This window comes from Copadichromis virginalis, linkage group LG23 (genome assembly GCF_057382275.1).
Source record: "Copadichromis virginalis isolate Kocher_CV1m ecotype Utaka linkage group LG23, C_Virginalis_male_GT1.1, whole genome shotgun sequence".
Lineage (NCBI taxonomy): Eukaryota > Metazoa > Chordata > Actinopteri > Cichliformes > Cichlidae > Copadichromis > Copadichromis virginalis.
The window spans coordinates 34,419,517-34,436,357 of record NC_140639.1 but is presented as its reverse complement, the minus strand read 5'-3'; the positions used below and the strand labels follow the sequence as shown (position 1 = coordinate 34,436,357).

Genomic DNA, 16,841 nt, shown 5'->3' with positions numbered 1-16,841 from the left:
ACCTGCAGTCTATCTGGGTCAGATATAAACCAAGTTTAGGTGGAGTTTATTTTCGTTGTGCTGACTTTTTACAGTCAGTTACAATAACTCGTACTGTGTACTCTAGCATGACGGAGTTTCTATACAGTTGGGTGGGTGCTATGATGTTACTGGTGAACTTTATTTTATTCATATGGTTAGTTAGTAGAGTTGCCTACCGTCCAGCAAAAAACGGAATCCTCTGGTATTCAGAGTTAATATTATGCGTTTCGTATTGAGCTGAAAATAAACGGGATTAGTCCCGTACTTCAGCTACAATAAAAAAAAAGACAAAAAGCTGGAGTTATTCTGTCTTTTACGCTGTCAGCTGCCTCTTCTTCTCTCATTCTCAAACCTCCCTCTCCTGCTGCTACTTCAATCATGAAACTGATCAATGATCGGCTGATTGGCGTTTCTGCCACAAGTCCCGTCTCTCTTGCTTGTTTATCTCCCGCTTTGCGCTAGAAAGAGGAAACTAGCAGAGGTCACGTTAAACAGCAGCAGCGCCTTTAATAAACTTAATAAGCTGTTGTTAGAATTTATTTAATATTACTTTCTAGTATCAGCTGATGTTTGTTTGGTTATCTGGTGAGAGGGAAACATGAAGATGAAACCAGGAGATGTTCTTACTGAATCATCAGAGCTGAACAGGTGATGGAGAAACAGATTTACCTTTTAGGTGACATGAATGGGTTGAAGGAAAGCTATGAACTGTTTCTGAGAGACAACTTACACCAGGATCCTTTTCTATGTAGCTGACAGCTGGTAACTGTGCAGGGGCGGGTCTAGCAAAGTTTTGCCAGGGGGCCAGGTAGAGCATTAACAGGGAAAGGGGGCACAAAGAAATACTTTTCTTTCTTATTCTCATTTAAAATTTCTAGCTTTTAACAAATAATTATCCGAATCTTACAACCAAAGTTTTCATCTGATGTCAAATTTATAGAAATCCATTATTGTACATAGTAAGTTTTTTTCAGGGTCCCAACATAATTTCTTCAGAAGAAAGTACTGTACATGATGCCAGTATTTTCCCACATTTTCTAGATACTGTATTAGTACTTTGTGTAAAATGCCATCAAAAAGTCAGTTAAGTTTTATTCTTTCTCACCTGTCTTTCTGTCTCCTTTCACTTTTAAAAGGTTGCCATGTTAGAAAAACTATTTTGCCCTGCCATGCTGTTTATTGATGTGGTAAATAAATAGTTTATGAAAATATCACTAAATCTGTCATTTATTATTTTTAATATTCAGTAATGATCATGTCTCACCTCTAGTCTTCTCTGTCTTAATTTCAGGTTTCCACCATATGTTGTAGATAGTTCAGGAAGTTAACTCAACCAAGCAGTCTTTGGGTTTCGGCTAAGTACTGTTTAGAATACCAGAATAGGGAGGATGGTGTAGGTTTAATTTTATTAGATTGATACATATGTACCAACAAGACAGTGTACATCACTGTCACAACAACGTTTGTTTTCATTCAAAGGCTTTATGGTTTTTCCTATAATACCTGGTGGGCCGGTCTCTAGTCAAAATGCCTGGAATGATTTTTTGTCCCAGTCCAGCCCTGGTCAGGGAGGGGCAGTCCTCTTGGTTGGGGGTGACAGGACAAAAAACATGCTGTGGAAGAGACCCAGAGGTTAACAATAACTGATAATTAGGTTTAGAGTATAAACGTATTGTGGGTGAAAAGAGGTGAGAGAAAGAGAAATGCTAAGTGCATCATGGGAATCATGATTGGGAAGAATGGCCTTCCAGATCTGAACCTGAATGGTGTTCTGTTACTTGACTTCTATGCAAACCACAGTTTTTCCAAAATGAACAGCATGTTCGACATAAGGGTGTCCATATGTATACATGGCAACAGGATACTCTAGGCTGCAGGTGGATGATCTATTTTGTAATTATATCATCAAGATCTGCAGCCATATGTTCTGGACACTCGATTGAAGAGAGGTGCTGAGCTGTCAACTGATCACCATCTAGTGTTGAGTAATCAGGTAGGGGAGGATGCTGGACAGACCTGGCACGAGCTCTGGCAGTGGCTCAATTTGGGAGGAGTTCAGAAAGGCCATAGAAAAGACTTTTGGACTGCCTCGAAGAGATTCTGGCAAACTATCAGGTGACTCAGGAGGGGAAAGTGGTGCTATACCTGCACTATGTATAGTACGAAGGGAGCACTGCTGACCTCAACTGAGGAAGGAATACTTTGAGGACCTTCTTAATCCCACTCACGTTTTCCATAGAGAAAGCAGAGTTTGGGGATGAGGAGGAAACTCATCAATCTCTGGGAGGGAGGTTACTGAGGCAGCTAAACAACTCCTTGGTGGCAGGGCCACTTAGGTGGACGAAGTTGGACGATCTGATATCCTCGTGTTGGTGTTGTTTCCTCGTCATCATAAATAATGTTGTTCCAGGTTCAACATTGCAAGTGACCAATCACCTTCTCCTGACATCATCCGCGACCTCGAAAAAAAACAAATCTACTTCACTTGCGAGAAGAGAAACCGCCTCTGTAAGGATGTATAATGCTTACTGTTTATTAAAGAAAAGTATCCTGAAATGCAAAGAATTCAAGTTCCTGGATCTGCGGACAGAAGCGGTTTCTCTTCTCGCAAGTGAATTAGATTTTTTTAAGGCGGTATTTTTCAAAGGCACAAAAGGGGGACGTCACAACAATGTGACTGGTCACTTGCAATGTTGAATCTGGAACAACATTTATTATGATGATGTGGGAACAACACCGATACGAGGATATCAGATCATCCGGACGAAGTTTGCCCTAAATTCCTGAAGACTCTGGATGTGTATGGCTGTCTTGGTTGACATGCCTCTACAATGTTTCCTGGAGATCGGGGGGGGGGTACCTCTGAATTGGCAGACCACTTCACACTCACCATCGCAGCTGAGTGTGAAGCAGTAGGAATGAGAATCAGCACCTCCAAATCTGAGGCCATGGTCCCCAACCAGAAAAGGGTGGAGTGCCCACGCCGGGTAAGGGAAGAGTTACGGCCCCAAGTGGAGGATCTCAGGGTCTTGTTCACAGATGAGGGGAGAAGCAAGCAGGAGATGGTCAGACAGATTCGTGCTGCGGCTTCAGTGATGCTGACAGCACACAGGTCCATCGTGGTGAAGAGAGAGCTGAGCGTAAAGCGAATCTTTCAATATACCGGTCAGTCTACGTACCTACCGTCACCTATGGTCACAAGCTTTGGGTAGTGACTGAAAGAACAAGATTGTGGATACAAGTGGTGGAAATGAGCTTTCTCCAAAGGGTGGAGTGACAATCTGCATAGCAATAAAAATTTATGCTATGCCCTCTAATAAAACTGCCTTGGGGAAGTATGTATAATGTAACCAGAATGGGTCCTAGCATAGAAACTTTTGGAACTTCATAATTAACCACTATGCATGAAGAAGACTCCCCCATTGAAATGAACACATTAAAGTCTATTAGATGGGTATCATTCAAACCACTGCAGTTCACTACTTTTAATACCTACAGCATGATCTAATCTCTGTAATGAAATATTATGATCAACAGTACTGAGGCCAACTAGAACAAGCACAGATAATAGTCAACTATCTGATAATTTGTGACCTTCACTGATGCTTTTTCTGTACTGTGATGACTTTTAAATCTGGCTGAATAAACCATTCCTCTGCAGGTGATCGGGTAGCTGTTTTATAACTACTCTAAACCCTTTATAGACTTTATAGACTCTTTATAGACTGCAGTAAAGGTTTATCATATTATCATATTTCTTCATATTAGACAGATATGCATCACTTTCTGGAGAAGGTCTGGAGAAGGCTGTATCTATTTCAGCTTCAGCTACACCATGATCCCTCAACAAGGCCTCTGACAGGGATGCTAGATGTGATGTTTACACGAGATATGAGGGGCACTGCTTACAAATTAGTCCCCTTGCTTGTATCGCTGTCTCTCTTCTCAGTGGTCTTCTAATAGCTGCGCTAGCTGGTCTGTCAGTGCCTTAGCAATGACCTTATTCATGTTAACATTGGTAGCAAGCAATGACTCTAGCTTTGATCACCAGGAGAAATTATTAAGTTATTACATAGAACATTAAATTGTGTGATAATGAATTTTTATTCAAAACACTCTGAATCGAAGCATTGATTTTAAAAAAGAAAGAAAGAAAGAAAGAAAGAAAGAAAGAAAGAAAGAAACAAACAAGTGAACAACCTAAAAGAATGGGACATTTTATTTTCAGTTTTAGAACTTCAGAGACTCTAAAACCGACATCTTATGGATAAAACGGCTTATTGTGCTGTGTATCAAACTATATATAGCATACATAACATACAGTTTGATACTCAACATCTAAACCATTTCCCAAATTCCTGAGTCTCTGAGGCATCACTAGAAGTACTTAAAGGTTCAAACCTAAAAATGTAATAATTATAAAAGATTTAATTATAATAAATGTTACATATGAAACACTGTAAGGATGTTTATAAAAACCTTACATTCAATTATAGGTTTACAAACAAACAAAAAAATAGAAAGATAGAATACTAGTACTTAACATTCTTTTTATATATTATACATTTCAAGTTTTTTGCCAAACTTTATCAAAAGACAGATTTTGCTACTTTTTACACTGAGGTTTTGGGTCAAATTGAATTTTCTTTTAGCCATTTAAAATAATATCATTTAAGGAAGGCACATTTTACATGATCTGATTTTTTAAGTAGGTGCTAAAGCCATATTTGGCTCACCCATCCACATCTGGCTCTAGGTAGTCCTCATCTCTCTCCACCAATCCTGGGGCTGCTGTGTTTAAGTCATCAATTGTTTGGGAGCTGTTGTGAACCTCTGGTGTAGTCTGTGCAGTTTCAGTAATCATACCAATGTCGTCATAACTTTCCTGTGAATCTTCCTCTTCGTAAGTCACCCCATCTGTCACAAAGAAAATCAGATTGCAAATGTTAAACATTGATTAGTCAAAACACTGTGATAGTGCTAGTACTTTCATTATGGACACCTTCATGAACGTTGATGTCTCGGGCAGCAGGAGCAGTCGTGCCTGAGAAGGTCAGGGGTCGAGCCTCATCTGCTTCAATATCCTCATAAGGTAAAGAGGAAACACTTTGCCCATCTTTCTCTGAGATCATTTCCGCCTCTGATCTGACTCCTGAATGAAAAATAACATGAGAACACAAAAAAAGTTTCCCCCAAAACGCCCACATCTCAGATATGTGCATATTTTTAATGAAAACGGAACCTTGACTAGTGCAGTAATTTGAAATCTGTTTTATATCTCTGTTTAGGCCCACGCTGAAAGGGAAATTGTGCACCTTTAAGTGGACATCAGGGAGAAGCAGTAGCTCAAGGCAAGAAGACAACATCAAAAAGTAAAGCCAAATTTAATTCAGGTAAGGTTTTCATTTCTATAGACAGAACCTCTCAAGTTGATGATATAGTGCAATTAAGTAGACATAACTTCAATTGGTGTATTAATATGTAATAATGATTAATATTATCAGTGTAAAGTATAACAGTGTTTTAGGTATTACTGCTTCTTAAATTACCACATCATTACCACAATACAAATAATGAGTTTTAGTTATGTTTAAATGACACTAAAATCTAGACTTTGATTAGGATTAATAACACGAATATGAAAAAACTGAATGAATGAACAAAATAATCAATCAATCAATAAACAAATGAATGAATAAATGACACACTACCATGACTGAGGTCTTCCATCTCATTTTCTTTGTCTATGACATCCTCATATTCCCCACTTTCAAACTCCAGTTCTTTCCCAGGCAGCATTTTTGCTGAAAGATTAATGTATTACACATTTACTGATAGAGTACATAACTACAGCTGTCTAACCAATGCACTGTGCTATTGAACCAGTGATGTACCAGTGTACCAGGGTACAACACAAGACAAGGAAAATCGCAACACACGCACAGGTTTGGGTAATTCTACACGTTTTGTATGTACATTTTCAATCAAGTAAGCAATCTTCGACTTTGCTAATGTGCTGCTTGTTCAGTCAGCAACAGTGACTGTGTTATTTAAAATGCTGTCTGAAGTCAGAATTCAGTCAGTATGCTGAAAGACTGCCCTCTTGTGGCAAAAAGCCTCCAACGCCTTTTTCTTTAAACTTGGATGATGAGGATGGATCTCATGTTCAGTTTAGTTTTTGATACGTTCTAAGGTAATTTGTTAAAAGAGAAACAAGCCATGTAATAAATATACTCACATGAAACTTTGGACTTCCTGGCTCTCTTGACACAAAATCGTATAAATACAGAAATCAAAATTATTACAACAAGAAGAAATCCCACACCCACGATAATAGGTGCTATGGATGTAGAAGGAGGTGGTGAGGTTGGTGAGGGTGGTGGGGGTGGTGAGGGTGATGTTGGCGTGGGAGTTGGTTTCACATAGCCTGAAATAAAGCAAAGCCACTTAGGTGTTTCTGGATCCAGTCACAGTGAGAGCTGTAGTTGGTTCATCATGTTTATCTGCACCACCTCAAGGTAAGTAAGCTCAGAGTTACAGATTTTAAAAAAAGTCTCTTCTCTGCAAAACATGTGAAGGAATATTTCTGAAACCAATAGAAGATATTAAGAAAGGATTCATGAATTCTCTTACCGGGACAAATGATTGTAGCTGGAGAAACTTTTTCACAGGAACGTTGTTTGACAGAGCGCTTGATGTCCATGGTAACATCAGTGAACTCCAGTGTTGTTTCTAAGTTTATCTTGAATCAAATTTAAACTTTTTCACATTTAGTGATACAGCCAGAACAAAAAACACTAAAATATCTCTGGCAGTAAAAAGCAGGCCTGACTGAAGCATCAAAGCAACACACAGCAAAAGAAGTCACTAGAAGTCCAAACCAAAGGTAGGACAGTCCATTTCTTTTACGTTTCTGCAACTTTGTGTCAGCAAAGTGTCCAGTAAGTTTTTAACTTAAAAATCTTGGAGCATTTTGTATTTAGTCAGCTAAACCTCCCATACATTTCTTTCCATTTCATAAACCTAAATAATATAAAAATCACATTCCATTCTTCATTATTAGATTTAAATAAACTGAGACACAGAGCCAGGAAACTGTCCATGATATTGGTTTGTAGCATACGAGAAAGATTAGTGACCGGTTTCAAGAAACAGAATGTAAAGATTTACCTGTTTGTCTTCCGTAGAGATGCTATGGTTTTCTTTCTTAATCTCTTCACAGAGCTTTCTCTCTAACACTGCGGAACGATTAAATGGACATACTCTTTCCCACTTATCTCGATAAATGACATAAAGGACACCTCCATGTTTTTCAGCGGTGCGGAACTTTACACTTTCTGTAAAAGCAAAGAAACTGTGTTTAAAGAAGGAAACAAGCTCATCCACTTCTGTCTGGCAAATATGATGTTAGAGATGATCTGCTTGCGTTCATAATGTGTTTAAAAAATGAACAAAAATAATTTGTACATTTTTTAAATTTCTGAGATGACTTTTCTAATGAACAAGCCAAATGGTCATTGTTACAGAAACTGGAATAAGTTCCTTAACAGTGGCATAAGCAATTTGAGAATGTCGTTGTCATGTTTCCTTTTGCAAAAAACAAAAACCTGTAACAATTACCCCAAGATAATGAATTAAAATACTACCATAATTAAGAGAGGACATACATGTATGTACTGTATATAGGGATGAGTTTATGGAAAGAGAGGTGTATGGACTCACACTTACCACTACAAGTAATGAACACCACATTTGTGTCACACTTTCCTTTAGTCCTCCTGCACTGGCCAATGATGGAATGGTACTTTTCACAGCTGACATGGTAAATGTTACCTGAACCCTTTGATGAAGCTTTGGATTCAATAAAGACAGCATTGCCACAAAGGTTTTCTTGGCAAACTTTGTGTGCGTAGGATAGATCCCAGTTACTAGCACACACTGGAACGCCATCTATCCTCACTTCCCCACGGCAGCCCTGTGAAATGCTGACACTGGGCTCCTCTGGGAAGGAAAGCAATAAACACTGCAGTCAAGTATTGATAAAGACATAAAGCACTGAGGTAGAAATGATCAGTTAATCTTCTCTGCACTGCAAAGTCAAAATATGAAGCACAAGTCCATAATCAAATAGTTCATTTAACACTTTTAGCTTTGGTTTGTTACTTTATCCAGTGTATCTGGAATAATTCTCCTTCACACTCCGAGTGTCTTGTTTCACTCTTCAGTGTTTCCAGTGCAAATGTAAAAAGTCTGTGATCATTTAAGATCAGTCCTGCTGATATAAATCTTACTTTTGCATTCAATAAAGACAGGCTCCTTCCTTGAGGGTGTGGATTTATTTTCACATTCCCAAATGCTTCCTGGATTTTCACCACAGCTGAAGCTTTTGTTCCAAAAAGAATCTATTTCAATTGTTTGGGGGTGGATTTTATTTGTTGATTGGTATCCACCACAGTCCATATCCTGGCAAAGCTTTTCCTTCTCAGTTTCATTGAAGTTTTCTCTGGAAACAGCACTGAGTCCCTGTCTCCAGTGAACCAACACTGTTCCACTACAGGCCTTTTTGTCAGGTACCATCGTCCTCCATTCTGAGACAGACAAGAGAAATAAAAAGTTCACAAAACATGATGTAACCAACAGGATCTGAATGATATAAATAACACACTCTGCACACAGAAATGACATTATGATCCTGCATCAACTTAAAGTTTTACACTTTTGAAGTTTAGCTACCCTTCTGACTGCTGTGTAAATAAAATGATTTTATAGAGTGATAACAAAGAGATGACAACTGATGGCAGCGATATTTCTATAACCATCAGACTGCACAGGCCAGCTGTTTCCAGCTGATTCCAGACATTAAGTGAGTCAGACTGTGTGGCAGAGCCATACTGGTGACATGGACAACAAGCAGAAAAGAAAAGAGTAAAACTGAGTAGAACAAATATCATTAATGGAGGTGAGGATGTTAACATTCTAACCTTTATTGCACTAAAAGTAACCTTTGAAGGCGAGCATGTCAAAGTTTGAAAGCAGCATTATTTTTATCTCAACATTTTTCTGAAATACAAACTAGTCTCAGTTTGTTTCAATTTCAATTCAGTTTCAAAGCCTTTATTTTAAAATTAGGCTGAAGGAGCAAAGAATAATTCAGAAACTGCTGACACAAAGATCATTATACACACCAGAGCATCGGAGGCCACTGTGTTTGCAGGCAGCTGTAGAAGCAGTAATACTGCTGCATGCAGATAATGGACTGTTAGCATTTGCAATGCAGTTTAGGTTTGAAATGGCTAATTTCTCTGCTGGTGCAGGTCCAAAGTAGGGAAGAGTCTCCACAGCATCACCACATTTAAGCTCCTGACAGATGGTGTTTCCATTGTTAGTGTCTTTGAGAGCATCCTCGCACACAGGGATCCACTTCCCCTCATACTCCACCTCTACGTTTCCAAAGCATTTGTAACTGGGAATGCTAAATCTGGGCTTGACCCTACCTGCAAGAAAACAAAACAAAAATAATAATACCATATATTTATAATAGTCTTATTTTATTTTTAATTAGAATTTTAAGCAACAAGAACTATCATCATCTTAGTGTAAAGAATTTCAGTCTGATAGCTTCAGAAAGATTTATATTTGCTTCTTTAACACAAATGAGCTTAATTATAAAAACAGTATTTAAAAAGATATTTTTAAAACATTTGAAGGAACATTTAAAAACAGACTTATGTCTTTTTGTTTGTTTTTTACATTCTGTTATCCTGTAACTTAGTTACTGAAGAATCAACAAACCAATAAAACTGGCACTTTTTTCCAAAGGGTCCAAATCAGTTGAAAATGAAACTTTTTAAAAAGCAAGTTATGACATTTATTATATTTTTGTAATATAAAATTACTTTTAAAAAAACAATTACCTGAGCAAACAACATAGGCTGGTTTTTGTTTACAGGACTTATCATTGTCCTGGTTTTTGACAAAGATGCTCTGTGTCAGGTCAGTAGTCTGATTTGTCGGGTGTAAACTCTTAAAGAGGATATCACCATCTTTGGGACTGTTGTGGGCTTTTATGGGCGTCCCACAGTTCAGCTTTTCACACAGCTTCACAGACTTGTCTTCTGTCCAGGTGTCTCCACACATATCTCCTTCCTTCTCTTCTACACGAATCCTGACTTTTCCCCAGCAGCTGTTCATCAACCTCATCTTAATATTTCCTGTTGTGACATGAAAAAGTTAAATTTAAGAGGAAACTAGTATCAGCAGATATTTCACAACTTCTTAGACCAAGCTAGGTTTCAGAAAAAATAGAAAATAGTAGAAATTTGATTGAGAGAAAACAAGGAGGTGAATGTACATCTATGGACATTAAAAGGTAAAGTCTGTTATAAATAAATTGTCTCTTCTGAGTGGATCACATTACAACTAGTGACACAATAAATCAATTCCATATTGACGTCAGTCTTAGTTTTATACTTTAACTCATTCATATTTCACATTACCTGAACATTTCACATAGGCAGTAGAATTATGGTGGTCAGGAGGCAGAGGTGTAGTTTGGTTACACTCAAAAAGAGAGTTTTCTCTGGATGAGCAGCTAAAAGAGTTTTTCCAAACTTTATTAATCATATCAGCCCTAGAATTGAAAGAAAAGTTTGCAGCGTTCCCACAATGCATCTGCTGACACACTGTGTCTGCAGACTCTTGGTTCCATGTCTCTTTAGACCCAGAGAGCCAGTAGATTTCTCTGCCATGCTCTATCCCCACATGACCAGAACAGGTTCCACTTAAAAACACCACCTTGTGACCTGATGGACACAAAGAGAGAAACATGATATACAGTAAGTGGCTGTGCAGGTCGTCTACCTGTTGAAAGGTCATTCGTTCATGTGTGAATGTTAGACAAAGCCCTTAGACACAGGATTAAAGCACTGCATGAATGTGTGCTTGTGACTGGGTTAATTGGGCTTGTAGTAAAAAGCGCTTTGACTTTAAAATGCTGAATGTGTTTGCTGATAGCTGAGCAGAATAATGATTCTCTACTACTTTCAGCAAAACACACTCTGGGTGCTCTAAAGGAGTAGAAAAGCATTATATATATGTATGAGCACCAGCTAGTTTTTGTTTGCAGTGTAGGTGCTGCATTCTGGACCAGCTAAACACGAGCTAAAGAGGACCGAGAGGTGCATGTGACAAGTGAGTCACAGTACTCAAGACAACAGAAAATTAAAGCGTGCAATAAAAGTTCCACAAAGCTAAGTGTCAGTAAGGGTCTGAAATTTGTGATGTTTCCTAATTAAATGAGAGAAATAGACTGGGTGAGCGTTGAGATGTGAGATTCAAATTTCAAATCAGTACCAAAAATGATACGAAGGCTCTTAAATGATGATTCGGTTTTACTGTAACAACTGACAACCTCAGATTTTTTAGAATTAAGGTGAAGGAAATTTAAAGACATTAAAAGCAATGAAGAATGCTTGTTATTTATTCCTGTTGTCTTACTATTTATATTTTATTTCTGCACACTTGACGAGGAGCCCCCACAATTTTGTGGTAAATTTACAATGACAATAAAAGACTATTCTATTCTATTCTATTGGCCAAGGTGTGAGTGGCTGGTAAACACTCCACTATTGGGAAAACATTGTTTTGTCTGTAATTAGTCTGCTAATCTACTGACAAAGACATTTGGCACCCAAAAAAGCCTAATGACTTTTTCACAAAAGACCAGTGATGGGAATAAAGGCGTTACAAGTAACGGCGTTACTAACGGCGTTACTTTTTTCAGTAACGAGTAATCTAACTAATTACTATTCCAATCGTTACAACGCCGTTACAGTTACTAAGAAGAAAACGCGGTCCGTTACTATTTTTCAACAAACAGACGGTTGAAGCTGTCTTCAGCTTACCGCATCTTATATCAGTTGCATGGAAGTAGCTGTAAGTAATCTGGACGCTACAGCTTTAAGCAGCTGCGCGCGCTCCCGCGGACGGTAATCACGATCGCTGTCTAGCACAACACCTGGAGCTAAGGGGGCAAAACAATCACATGAGTGCTGCTGTTTGACTGAGGAAGAATAAAGTAGTCGTGGTAAGCCAATCACATGACCACTTAAAGACAAAGCAACAAGGTGATATATACCAGTTTTTAAATTGTGTTGATAGGCCACGTAAAACCAGAGTCATGATAAACAATATATACGTGGCGTTTTTTCCTGAATAGTTTTGTCACGTTTACTGTCTAAGGACAGCGTTAGCAAGCACTCTCTGCTTATGAGCAAAAACAAAAACAAAAAAACAAAAACAGAGGTTTTAGGAGTGACGGCGAGAGAGAGAGATTTGTGACATTTAGTGTGTTTGGAGTGTGTAGTTAATGTGTTGTCTTGTGTAGTTAGTGTGTAGTGTTGTGGATAGTTTTGTGTTGTGTGTCAGAACAATGAGGCGACTGCTGTCTCCAGGTAGAAACAGGAGTGATACACCTGCTGCTGTCAGACCTGCAGGTATCAGGCTGTGATGTTCTCCTTTATAGTGGACAGAAATATTTGGAGTGGCACAAATAATTTGTGTGGCATCTTATTGAAGGCAGAACAGCTGATTGTTATGTAAATAGTTTGAAATTGTTATTTAAAAAGTCAAGGTAAATGGATGCAAATAACTTTGTTGTTTGCAAAACTTGTGCATAGAATTTTAAAATTGACAATTTATATTTGCATTTAAAGTTATGAAATATGATTCATTAAACATGTTTGTGGTTGTTACAGTAAAAAATATAACTTTTTCTACTCTGATTTTATGTTTTTTTGTCTGATTTTAGATCAATTGTGTTAATACAGCATGTCAAAATGAAAACATAACTGTAAATTCAGACACGTGAGGCTGTGCTGAAAACAATGATACCAAACAAGGCAAAGTAAATAGTTTTTAAGGTGAAATGTAGAGGAAACATCAAAAGTAGTCAAAAATGGCCAATTATACCGTGGACCAACACTGCAAAAAGACAAATTGTTTATCTGGGTTTCTAGTTGGATTTTCACAGGTAAGTGTATTTAGACCTTAGACTTGATGATTTAATAAATAGAAGCATGTAACTAAGCAGAGGGAAAAAACACTTTTTTCTTCTGACTGACATCGATGAATGAAAATGTCTTTTTCCTGGTTCTAGCATTTTATTATATTTCAGTATGTTTACTTTGGGAAAGCACTATCATTTGTGACACATGTGTAATTACTTATAACAGTTATACACAGCAACAAGGTCAAAGGGCACGTGACACTCACCCTCACAGGTGATTCCAGCTGCTTCCGCTTCCCGATCCGAAAATTGGTTGTTTGAGTTTTCTGTTAAACACTCAGATATCTTTGATATCTTCTTATTTCTCGGACACGTTATTGACAGGAAGCTACCAGAACCCTGACTGAACTTTTCAGTTTTGCCTTTTTCCCCACATTGCAGTTGTTTGCAGACAGCTGCTAATTGAGCGTCTGTCCATTCTTTTGCAAGAACTTTCTTCCACTGGCCCTCATGCTTTATCTCCAATCTTCCAGCACATCTTCCAGGACCATCTGCCAGTTTCACCTCCACACTGTCTGTACCACGACAATAAGAGATTTATCAGCCACGAAACACAAAAAGAATAAATACATTAAATTAAACTCTTACTGAACACATTTTGGGAAAAATATAATCAGAATTTAACAATGTCACAATTTCACTGAATGAAGTAACTCATTTTCTCTCTCGACATAGAATTTATTGCAGGATTTAAAATCCCATTATAAAAGCAGACAAAGGCCATCAGCAGCCACTCTGTACATTTCCACTGCTGTATCTCACCTGAACACACCACATAAGGTTGGTTTGAACACTGGATGTTCTTGCCATGCTGAGACTGACAGTGCCACAGTGAGGACTCACTGCCTTTGCAGCTCACATGGTCCATTATCCCTCCTGAATTCTGATGTTCTTCAGTATAAATCAGCTAGAACAGAGCATTTATGAGTTTATGTTATTTCATTGATAATCATCCAGTATTAATGGTGCACGTTAGTACACTTATCACAATAAATCCAGTAGCACTGCTGTATGGACAGTTTCTGATACATGAACGCTCAGTATCCATGTATCAGAACAACAGGTAACTTATGGTGACTAAACTTGAAAACTCACTTCCCCACATCCAAGCTCCTTGCAGACCAATTCAGCTTCAGTTTTAGTCCAGGAGGAGGCACACACAGGATTAACTGAATCATTCACTTCAATATTAACTGTACCATAGCACTTGCTGTCTTTGCCAGAGTGCTTCAGAACTACTTTAACTTTATCTGAGAGAGAGAGAGAGAGAGAGAGAGAGAGAGCAGTTTCACAGTGTGAAGTGTTTGCTTGGAAGTTGTTTGTGTTGGAATATAGATGTGTTGAATTACCTGTGCATGTCACATTAAGGTTTTTGTTTGGGCTGAGAGAGTTACCGCAGTGCATTTGCTGGCACACATCAAAATCAAAGTTGTCCTGTTGAACAGGTACCCAGTTGTTATTTTCTTCTTTCTCCAGCTGCCCAGAACACACATTTGACTGGTTTCCTTTGAGCTGCAGTCTCGTATGACCTGTTCATAAAAACACTTTCTGAATTCACCACCATATTTAATATTTAACAGTTTTTATCACTGCTGTAACTCACCTGAACACACACACACACACACACACACACACACACACGCACGCACGCACACACACACACACACACACACACACGCACGCACGCACACACACACACACACACACAGGGAGATTTCACTTTAAACATTTTAAAGATTTCAAAGATATTTTAAAGATTTTTAATTTAAAATAATGCTATTAATTAATAATATTACTACTATTCAAAGTTAAAGAAACTAAATTAACTTGCCTTGTGAGATCACCAGCTCAATGTGAGTGAGGCGGAGAAGGGGGAGCAGGAACCACATCATCACCACAGCTTATGACTTGAGAGTGAGGCAGACAAATGATATGTTCAACCTTATATTCCCGTGGCTTCACCCACAAAAAAGGAAATGAGCAGAATATGCGCCAAAGTTAGACTCACAAATGTTAACTTAGATTGAAAGAAAACACAAGTGCTCTAATTTCTTATACAGCACCTTTTTATGTTAAACTTAAACTCACTCTGATGCTGTAACACTGAGAAAATGTGTAAACATATCAACAGTAAATCACACTACTGATTTTATGAGAATGTGAAATTTAATTTACTGATAAACTTTAAATTCAACCTTTAATAGCTGATTCAATAGCTGTTTTTTTAAATTAATAATTTTAAAAGAAATGCTAACAGACTGATTTAACTCCAGTTCAACTGCTGATAGGATGCCTGACCCAGCACTGTTCCAAGCAGTCATTTCCTGCATTCATAATTCCGTTATTTGTGACAATTCTGCAACACCACAAGCTGAAATGCAGCCCCAAGCTACGACAGAGCATCCACTATTTTTATAAATGGCTTTGGACACTCACTGCTGTTCCCTCTTGATCTCGTCTGTACATACTAATTACAATTTGTCACTGATATTTGCGCTGTGCTGCATTTTTTCCTATTTCTTGGGAACACAGTAAATCATTTTTAGGCCTGCATCATCATCATCAGAATCTCTTTGTTGCTGCAAAAATAAAAATTTTTTCCCCTGTGTCATTTTCCTACTTTATTTTACATGCAGATAAAGAAATGGGAACAGAACACATGTTTTTGCCACATGCTGCTACTAACATCCTGTCTAAAGGTACCAACCTTTCTGTTATATGTTGATCCGACAGTCGTTCATTCTTTGAGTTAGGTGCATTGGTTATGTTTGAATGATTTATACGTCAAGGTTAAGTGGTTTAATACAGCAAAGGAGCATTGTCAAGCTTACATATTATAACTCACTCTAAATTATTTTACATGTGTCTGTGGCCTCTCTTAATTCCTGTCACTAAGACACACTAACCAAACTTAAAAGAAAATGTAATAAAAATCTGAATATAAATAAACTAATGGTAAAATAATAAAATGTTGGACCTCAGTTGGTGACTTTTTCAATGCATGGTCCCTGAAAAAAAGTTGTTTTGTAATAGTTTTTGTGAAAATCTGATTATTACAGGAGAACATTCTGAGAATTTATTCTCACATCTAGAGATGGCACGATACCACTTTTTTATGTCCGATACCGATTCCGATATCATAAATTTGGATATCTGCCGATACCGATATGAATCCGATATAGTGTTTTTTAATCAACAAAACTGTTTTTTTTTTTAAATATCTTGCTGCATTTTGTATAAGTTCATACTCAAGTTTAAAACAACAACTACACTAAAGCTATTCTGTTATACCTGTATGCAAAAAAAAATAAATTTCATAGTTCAGCAATACTGATCAATCTAATAAACTTAAACCTACACCATCCTCCCTATTCTGGTATTTTAAAGAGTACTTAGCGTAAATATTAAGCAACCTAACTAATAGGGTTCCAACTCCCAGGAACAACAAAAATAAATAAATAAAAAATAGGGAACCACCCCTCACGCTCCACCTCATGATGCTTAATCGACGTAATCAACCTTAATTTGATGCAGTGTGAAAAAAAATGCACAGAAATCAATTATTTTTCAAGAAATATTAAATAGATTCAACATCTTTCTTCAACAAAATTGCAGACTGCACAGATGGTACCTTCCCAAAGGAAAAAGTACTATATTAGACTTAATAGTCACTATATACAGTAATTGACTTCTATTCATTTTACATCAAATTAAAACTTTGGGTGTCAGATAATTATTTACTAAAAGCTAGACA

At 37.6% G+C, this 16,841-nt stretch overlaps 1 protein-coding gene across 1 annotated transcript; it reads right to left on the bottom strand.

Annotated features, from left to right (window-relative positions):
- Nucleotides 1–4,753: 4,753 nt before the first annotated feature.
- On the bottom strand, nt 4,754–14,976 carry LOC146681458 (scavenger receptor cysteine-rich type 1 protein M130-like). The gene is made up of 16 exons (XM_085448774.1): nt 14,919–14,976; nt 14,437–14,616; nt 14,183–14,337; nt 13,850–13,994; nt 13,294–13,602; nt 10,518–10,823; nt 9,936–10,232; nt 9,207–9,515; nt 8,313–8,609; nt 7,750–8,022; nt 7,192–7,358; nt 6,655–6,763; nt 6,260–6,448; nt 5,730–5,825; nt 5,024–5,173; nt 4,754–4,938 (listed from the first exon to the last, which is right to left on the bottom strand). Exons 1-16 carry the CDS (start codon nt 14,974–14,976, stop codon nt 4,754–4,756), a joined length of 3,225 nt encoding a protein of 1,074 aa, XP_085304900.1.
- Between the last annotated feature and the right edge of the window lie 1,865 nt (nt 14,977–16,841).